Source organism: Nerophis lumbriciformis, linkage group LG28 (genome assembly GCF_033978685.3).
Source record: "Nerophis lumbriciformis linkage group LG28, RoL_Nlum_v2.1, whole genome shotgun sequence".
In the NCBI taxonomy this organism is placed as follows: domain Eukaryota; kingdom Metazoa; phylum Chordata; class Actinopteri; order Syngnathiformes; family Syngnathidae; genus Nerophis; species Nerophis lumbriciformis.
The window spans coordinates 2,063,929-2,073,153 of NC_084575.2; the positions used below are offsets into that span (position 1 = coordinate 2,063,929).

The window sequence follows — 9,225 nt, forward strand, 5'->3', positions numbered from 1 at the left end:
GGTAGTAGTACAGGTTGAGTTATGGTACTAGTTAAGTTGACTTATGGTAGTAGTACAGGTTGAGTTATGGTAGTTGTACAGCCTTTACCTTTAAGCTGATAGTGAGGGCGACTGTGTTGACTAGTTTGAGGCGTGCGAATGATTGAATGTGTTAATATGTTTGGATATGACAATCTCTTTATGTGAAGCTATGAAAAGGAAATGAAATGTAGGCTATAGAACATCATGTATGAATGGAACATTGTCACCACACGCACGGCCAAAAACTGTTTGTGTCCTCCATGCAATCGCCCCTAACCCTGACCTAGTAAATATGTATATTATAAAGAGGGGCTAATCTATGGGATTATTAACAAGTAGAAATACAAATATGGAATACTTCCATATTTTAAACTATCTAATCTATAAATGTAGAAGCATATTAAAAAGATAGTTACACAAACAACAATGATGTCACACATGTTATATGTGCTGATGTTGTTAGAAAGTCAACATTAAAGTCTTGACAGTTTATTTCAAATCCTGCATCTTCATTTGCTGCTGCTGTTCTCACCAGCACACTTGTGTTTCTTACACTGGTACTTAGAAGACAATCTTTCACCACACACACTGCAACTCAACACTTTCTCTCCTGGGTGTCTTCTCATGTGTCTTTTCAAAGATTGCCTTTTAGTAAAACCTTTACCACAGATTGAACAAGAAAAAGGTTTTTCACCAGTGTGTTTTCTCATGTGCATTTTCACACTCTGACTTTGTGTAAACTCTTTACCACAAGTTGAACAGGAAAAAGGTTTTTCACCAGTGTGTGTTCTCATGTGTACTTTCAAATATTGACTTTGTGTAAAACCTTTACCACAGTTTGAACAGGAAAAGGGTTTTTCACCAGCGTGTGTTCTCATGTGTCCTTTCAAATGTTGACTTTGTGTAAAACCTTTACCACAGGTTGAACAGGAAAAGGGTTTTTCACCAGTGTGTGTTCTCAAGTGTTTTTTGAAAGATTGCCATTGTATAAAACCTTTACCACAGATTGAACAGATTAAAGATTTTTCTCCAGTGTGTGTTCTCATGTGTCTTTTCAGAGAACTATGGTATTTAAAAGTTTTGTGACAGTGAGAACATGTGAAGTGAGTGTTGTCAGTGTGACATGTTGCATCATCTTTAGAGTGTTCATCATCAGTGTCAGGAGAGTGTGACGTTGTGTCCTCACTATCTGATAGTGGAGCTAAGATCTTGTCTGCTTGTGATCCTCCACAGTGGTCTCCATCAGCTTCTGTTGTCATGTGTTGTGTTGAGCTGCTGCTTGGAGGCTCCGCCTCTCTCTTCTCCTCACTTTCACCTTTGACCTCATCATCTTCACTCTTCACAGGGACACCAGTCACTGGGAACTCCACCAGTCCTTCAATATGATCTCCTTCCTGACTGATGCTGTGTTCCTCCTCTTCCTCTTTAATGTGAGGGCTCAGTGGGTCCACCGCTTCCTCTTTAAAGTAATGGGTCAGTGGGTCCTCCTCTTCTTCTTTAAAATGGGGGATGAGTGGGTATTCCTCTTCCTTCTTAATGTGGGAGGGCTGTGGCTCCATCCTGAAGCTCCACTGCTGTTGCTCAGGGTGAAGATGTTCTTCACAGACGTCTGCAAGACAAACACACCATCTCTGCTCAGTCACACAATGCATTCAGTACTTTTACATGCACTTAGGAAAAACAAGTTCTCGTATGAACTGTCTTGAAATCTCAGTGACGCACAAACACGCTGCTCTTTACAACATTATGCACAGGACAATAAAAACAAACCAGGACGACAGGACTTTTTACTATGGATAGACGATATGGTTTAAAATTGATTTTGTGATATATTATTTCATATACAATTACTAATAGAACCATTTTAAAACAGGCTACACAGGCTCCTAATTTAGTTGCTGAAATATGCAGTAAAATATTACATCATTTCCAGTATTATTTTCTCAAAGAAAGTAACCAGATATTAACAGTAAATAAACAAGTACATTAATAATAATTGTTTGGACAAAATAATACAATTAGAAATGACACAATATGTTACTGCATATGTCAGCTGCCAAATTAGGAGCCTTTGTAACCCGCTTTGAAATTCTTCTATTATCAATCATATACCAAATGATATATGGTGACATATATTGTTATTAGGATATAGATTTGAGGTCATATCGCCCATACCAAACATTGGTTCGCCGAGTCATTTTGTTTGGCCCACCAAATATATTTATTTTTTACATTCTTCAGATGTGTGTGTATCTTTAAAGGGGAACATTATCAGCAGACCTATGTAAGCGTCAATATATACCTTGATGTTGCAGAAAAAAGACCATATCTTTTTTTAACTGATTTCAGACCTCTAAATGGGTGAATTTTGGCGAATTAAACGCCTTTCTATTATTCGCTCTCGGAGCGATGACGTCACAACGTGACGTCACATCGGGAAGCAAACCGCCATTTTCTCAAACGCAGAGTCAAATCAGCTCTGTTATTTTCCGTTTTTTCGACTGTTTTCCGTACCTTGGAGACATCATGCCTCGTGGGTGTGTTGTCGGAGGGTGTAACAACACGAACAGGGACGGATTCAAGTTGCACCAGTGGCCCAAAGATGTGAAAGTGGCAAGAAATTGGACGAAATTTGTTCAAAATACGAGGGTTTGGGGAAAGCCGACAAAATGGTCAGTCGTTTGTTCCGCACACTTTACCGACAAAAGCTATGCTACGACAGAGATGGCAAGAATGTGTGGATATCCTGCGACACTCAAAGCAGATGCATTTCCAACCATAAAGTCAAAGAAATCTGCCGCCAGACCCCCATTGAATCTGCCGGAGTGTGTGAGCAATTCAGGGACAAAGGGCCTCGGTAGCACAGCAAGCAATGGCGGCAGTTTGTTCCCGCAGACGAGCGAGCTAAACCCCCTGGATGTCTTGGCTCACACCGTCCCTTATGCCACCGAAGATGATCAAGAGAATAATATCGACCCTAGCTTCCCTGGCCTGCTGACATCAACTCCAAAACTGGACAGATCAGCTTTCAGGAAAAGAGAGTGGATGAGGGTATGTCTACAGAATATACTAATTGATGAAAACTTTATTCATTACTCGCGGTTTTACGTAAATTACTATACATAAACTGTGTTAACCAATAATTTAGCTTAAAAACATTACAACACTTAAAAACAAACACATACCAATCGTTGGTTAGAAGGCGATCACCGAATTCGTCCTCGCTTTCTCCCGTGTCGCTGGCTGTCGTGTCGTTTTCGTCGGTTTCGCTTGCATACGTTCAAACCGATATGGCTCAATAGCTTCAGTTTCTTCTTCAATTTCGCTTAAGCCGCTGAAATCCGAGTCTGAATCCGAGCTAATGTCGCTACCTTGCTGTTCTATCCGCCATGTTTATTTGTATTGGCATCACTATGTGACGTCACAGGAAAATGGACGGGTGTATATAACGATGGTTAAAATCAGGCACTTTGAAGCTTTTTTAGGGATATTGCGTGATGGGTCAAATTTTGAAAAAAACTTTGAAAAATAAAATAAGCCACTGGGAACTGATTTTTAATGGTTTTAACCCTTCTGAAATAGTGATAATGTTCCCCTTTAAAATGTGGTACTCCTGTTCTACATCACGTGGAATTGTCATGTCATGGCGTTGGTGTGCTATTAAACTAGGGGTGTGACGATACGGTCAGCTCACCAAAGGATACTCGATATTGGCTTTAGGAGAATGAGACGATATTCTGGTGGTTAACATGATTCTTACACATATGTGTACTTCATGTGTATATGAATGTACTTTCCCTTGTGTGCTTAGTTTTACTGTAACTTCATTGTGGATAATATCTATAAACAACCTTTTTCATCTTTAATTTGAAGGACTGTTTACTTATCTGACAAATTCAAAGGAAACTGCACTTTTTTAAAATGTCGCCTATCATTCACAATCCTTATGTAAGACATGTTTTACATTTTGATGTATTCTAATTAGTAAATAAACGTGAGCAAAAATCAGCTAATATTGGAGTCAATGGGAGCTCCTCTATTAGACCCACAAAGTCCTCCAAATAACCATCCAAAAACTGCCAACAATACTCCATTTACATTTTGTGACCTGAATATTAACCAAGTATTAGCGATATTGTTATTATAAGCGCTAACGTTAAGGACCTACTTTTAGCGGCGCATTGATCACAGAAATAACTAGCTTATGCTGCTATATTGACATACTGAGCTGCTTTATCGCCTCTAAGATGGTGAAAGCTAATTCTAGATTATAAATCCATCCATCCATCCATTTTCTACCGCTTATTCCCTTTGGGGTCGCGGGGGGCGCTGGAGCCTATCTCAGCTACAATCGGGCGGAAGGCGGGGTACACCCTGGACAAGTCGCCACCTCATCGCAGGGCCAACACAGATAGACAGACAACATTCACACTCACATCCACGCACTAGGGCCAATTTAGTGTTGCCAATCAACTTATAAATCATGCCTCTTATTTATATGGTGAAGGTTGTGGACATAAACCGAGAACTTGGTCAACTTTGATGGCAAGAAAGACACGAAAATATGCTCTTTTGCACCCACCCTTTTTTAACCCTTTGTGAGGATTAATTCTTCATCTAAACGGGAAGATATGAACATCCCATCAGTCGGCATCCCAGTGAGAGAAGACATTGTAGGCTTAAAATGAGCAAGATATGTAAATATGACATGTTATTAAGAATGTTACTACATTACATACTGTATATATGTACAGTGTGTATTTAAAATGTTGATGAAGGTTTTAGGATGTTATTTAGAGCACTTTATAGGCAGAATAGAGCGGCTACTAATGACTCAATTGTTAGCTAACTTTTGCGAAGGTTTATTTTCTATTGAGGATGCATTAACCATCGACCTGCTCAGTGGCCTTGTGGTTAGACTGTCTGCCCTGACACTGGAAAGTCGGGAGTTCGTACCCCGGCAGAGTCATACCAAAGACTATAAAAACGGGACCCATTGCCTCCTTGCTTGGCACTCAGCATCAAGGGTTGGGGGTTAAATCACCAAATGATTCCCGAGCGCGGCCTCCGCTGCCCTCACCTCCCAGGGGGTGAACTTGGGGATGGGTCAAATGCAGAGGATCATTTCACCACACCTAGTGTGGGACTACCGTTGGGACCTGAACTTTAACTTACAAAGGGACTGTGAATGATTCCAAAAAGTGCAGTTCTCCTTGAAATGAGAAAACAGAACAAAAACATATCATGTGAAGTGAAGTGAATTATATTTATATAGCGCTTTACATAGTGAAACCCAATACCTAAGTTACATTTAAACCAATGTGGCTGGCACTGGGAGCAGGTGGGTAAAGTGTCATTGCTCAAGGACACAATGGCAGTGACTAGGATGGCAGAAGCTGGGATCGAACCTGGAACCCTCAAGTTGCTGGCACGGCCACTTTACCAACCGAGCTGTACCGCCCCAAGTAACAAGAACAGAATATATTAATAATAAAATGCCTGATAGCAAATGTGATGACTTCATCTTAATACTGTCCTTTTTCGGGCTTTCCCTTTTAAAGGGCAAAGTCCTCGCAGGGTCTTTTGTCCTAATGACTGTCTGGTTAAAGTGAAGAGACTATAATTCAGGAAAACTATTTATTAACAAATGGACTAGAATAAGTCACTCATTTTTACAGGTAGCTAAAGTTGGGATATAATTAAGATAATGAAGGAAGACGTGATTAAGAAATGTTTAATATAGATTAGAATAGGCCGTGCAACTAATCATATGTCCTGAGTTCCAGTTGAAACTGGGTGCAAGTTCATGCCCACGCACATACACTCTTATCGCCCACATTCTTGCCACTGTTTACGTGGCTTCTTGGCCCAGGTCTGAAGGACAACACCAGATATGAAGTCAGAGTCCAGGGAGAAAAAAGCAGCAGTCAATATCGCACAGAAGGAACCTTCCTGGTGTTACCTGACGGCACCACCACCAAGCTGCGACACCACTACAAAGACTCATCCATGCTCGTGCTCGTACCACAGCCTGAAGTACCAGCAATGGCTGACATCTACTGGGTACGCCTCCTCCCGGGAAGGAGTGAAGGACAAGGACTGCTCCAACTGTTCTATCAGTGAAAGCCCTGGCTGACTGAGCTGCGTCCGTATGTACCACCACCTGTTATGGTCACCAGTCAGATGACTCATACCAGGAGGCCTTAAGACTCCTATATATGTTGGAAGTCAGGGTGTGGCTGATCATGTTGACCTTTCATTGCAACAACTAGCATGGTATGAGATGGACACCATTGCTGTCCCACATTGTTCCCTTGCTCTCTGTCCTGCCTACCAAGCCAAAAACTTAGGTCCAATGACGAAACAGGGCGTAGCTGCCGCTGATTGGACCGACACGCAAATACCACATTTTCAACACTCCCTGTTGTCGGTTAAAAACATAGCTATGGGCTGCACTTTGGACACACCTGCTGTAGGAGCTAGCAGCTACACAACAGCTAAGCTAAAACAGCACATTGAAGCATATCAAATAATTATAGTTGCTTAATACGTACACGAAGTCTCCAAAAAAGAAGTCGGATAGAAAGTATCCAGTAACAAAAGTGTCCGCATCCTTCAACTTTCTACGCCATGAGCTTGACTAATGAATTATTGTGGCCACTAGGTGTTGTGAAAGATCAAATCGAACAATTGCAAAAGCATCCGTCATAAGGTTAGTGTTTTTATTATATTTGTGTCAATATGTATAAGCATCCTCAGCCTTCCCGGTAAGGTCTATTCAGGTGTACTGGAGAGGAGTTTACACCGGATAGTCAAACCTCGGATTCAGGAGTAACAGTGTGGTTTTCGTCCTGGTGGTGGAACTGTGGACCAGGTCTATACTCTCGGCAGGGTCCTTGAGGGTGCATGGGAGTTTGCCCAACCAGTCTACATGTGCTTTGTGGACTTGGAGAAGGCATTCGACCGTGTCCCTCGGGAAGTCCTGTGGGGAGTGCTCAGAGAGTATGGGTTATCGGACTGTCTGATTGTGGCGGTCCGCTCCCTGTATGATCAGTGTCAAGAGCTTGGTCCGCATTGCCGGCATTAAGTCGGACACGTTTCCAGTGAGGGTTGGACTCCGCCAAGGCTGCCCTTTGTCACCCATTCTGTTCATAACTTTTATGGACAGAATGTCTAGGCACAGTCAGGGCGTTGAGGGGATCTGGTTTGGTGGCTGCAGGATTAGGTCTCTGCTTTTTGCAGATGATGTGGTCCTGATGGCTTCATCTGGCCAAGATCTTCAGGGGGGATGAGAATCAGCACCTCCAAGTCCGAGTCCAAGGTTCTCGCCCGGAAAAGGGTGGAGTGCCATCTCCAGGTTGGGGAGGAGACCCTGCCCCAAGTGGAGGAGTTCAAGTTCCTCTGAGTCTTGTTCACGAGTGAGGGAAGAGTGGATGGTGAGATCGACAGGCAGATCGGTGCGGCGTCTTCAGTAATGCAGACGCTGTATCGATCCGTTGTGGTGAAGAAGGAGCTGAGCTGGAAGGCAAAGCTCTCAATTTACCGGTCGATCTACGTTCCCATCCTCACCTATGGTCATGACCGAAAGGACAAGATCACAGGTACAAGCGGCCGAAATGAGTTTCCTCCGCCGGGTGGCGAAGCTCTCCCTTAGAGATAGGGTGAGAAGCTCTGTCATCCGGGAGGAGCTCAAAGTAAAGCCGTTGCTCCTCCACTTCGAGAAGAGCCAGATGAGGTGGTTCGGGCATTTGGTCAGGATGCCACCCAAACGCCTCCCTAGGGAGGTGTTATGGGCACGTCCGACCGGACCCAGGACACGTTGGGTAGACTATGTCTCCCGGCTGGCCTGGGAACGCCTCGGGATCCCCCGGGAAGAGCTGGACGAAGCGGTTGGGGAGAGGGAAGTCTGGGCTTCCCTGCTTAGGCTGCTGCCCCCGCGACCCGACCTCGGATAAGCAGAAGAAAATGGATGGATGGATGGATGGAGGGATGGATTTGTAACACAACTTGATGTTTCTTGAAAAAAGCGTCCAGTAGTTGATGTTGTCGCTCCTTCTCCTCTTTTTTGGACAAAGTTCCTCCTCATACTCTGCTATTGTTTTTTGTTTTTTCCTAACATTACAAATATTTCTTCAACGGCAGCAGCTAGTCGCTGATTTACCAACACTCACATCATTTGTAATGTAGACATGTTCACACAATAATAACACTTTACACTTACATTGGATCTCTGCTTAATGTAGACATGTTCACACAATAATAACACTTTACACTTACATTGGATCTCTACTTAATGTAGACATGTTCACACAATAATAACACTTTACACTTACATTGGATCTCTACTTAATGTAGACATGTTCACACAATAATAACACTTTACACTTACATTGGATCTCTACTTAATGTAGACATGTTCACACAATAATAACACTTTACACTTACATTGGATCTCTACTTAATGTAGACATGTTCACACAATAATAACACTTTACACTTACATTGGATCTCTGCTTAATGTAGACATGTTCACACAATAATAACACTTTACACTTACATTGGATCTCTGCTTAATGTAGACATGTTCACACAATAATAACACTTTACACTTACATTGGATCTCTGCTTAATGTAGACATGTTCACACAATAATAACACTTTACACTTACATTGGATCTCTACTTAATGTAGACATGTTCACACAATAATAACACTTTACACTTACATTGGATCTCTGCTTAATGTAGACATGTTCACACAATAATAACACTTTACACTTACATTGGATCTCTACTTAATGTAGACATGTTCACACAATAATAACACTTTACACTTACATTGGATCTCTGCTTAATGTAGACATGTTCACACAATAATAACACTTTACACTTACATTGGATCTCTGCTTAATGTAGACATGTTCACACAATAATAACACTTTACACTTACATTGGATCTCTGCTTTGATGTGTCGATCACTTCCGCCTCTCTTTGTTAGCAGCTAACAAGCTAAGCTAAGCAGCAGGCTAGGCTAGTGCACTCAGACTAATGTATCCGCATACAAACAATGACTCTGTTAAACGACATACATGTGCACATGGACGTTGTAATTAAGACCAAGAAAGCATAATAACCAAAACAAGGTATTCTCCGTCAGACGCCATCTTGTTTTGTTCTTCCTCCTGTGTGACGTCATCGAGGTGT

The 9,225-nt window shown here is 42.2% G+C and overlaps 1 protein-coding gene across 1 annotated transcript; it reads right to left on the reverse strand.

Moving 5' to 3' along the window:
- Window positions 1-223: 223 nt before the first annotated feature.
- Window positions 224-8,995, reverse strand: LOC133570580 (uncharacterized). The gene is made up of 2 exons (XM_061923261.2): window positions 8,971-8,995; window positions 224-1,630 (listed from the first exon to the last, which is right to left on the reverse strand). The coding sequence occupies exon 2, from the start codon at window positions 1,578-1,580 to the stop codon at window positions 531-533; it is 1,050 nt and encodes a 349-aa protein (XP_061779245.2). The 5' UTR covers window positions 1,581-1,630; window positions 8,971-8,995; the 3' UTR covers window positions 224-530.
- Between the last annotated feature and the right edge of the window lie 230 nt (window positions 8,996-9,225).

Bases quoted from the DNA above. Each gene is read 5' to 3' on its own strand.
- LOC133570580 (XM_061923261.2), bottom strand. From the start codon at position 1,580: ATGGAGCCACAGCCCTCCCACATTAAGAAGGAAGAGGAATACCCACTC.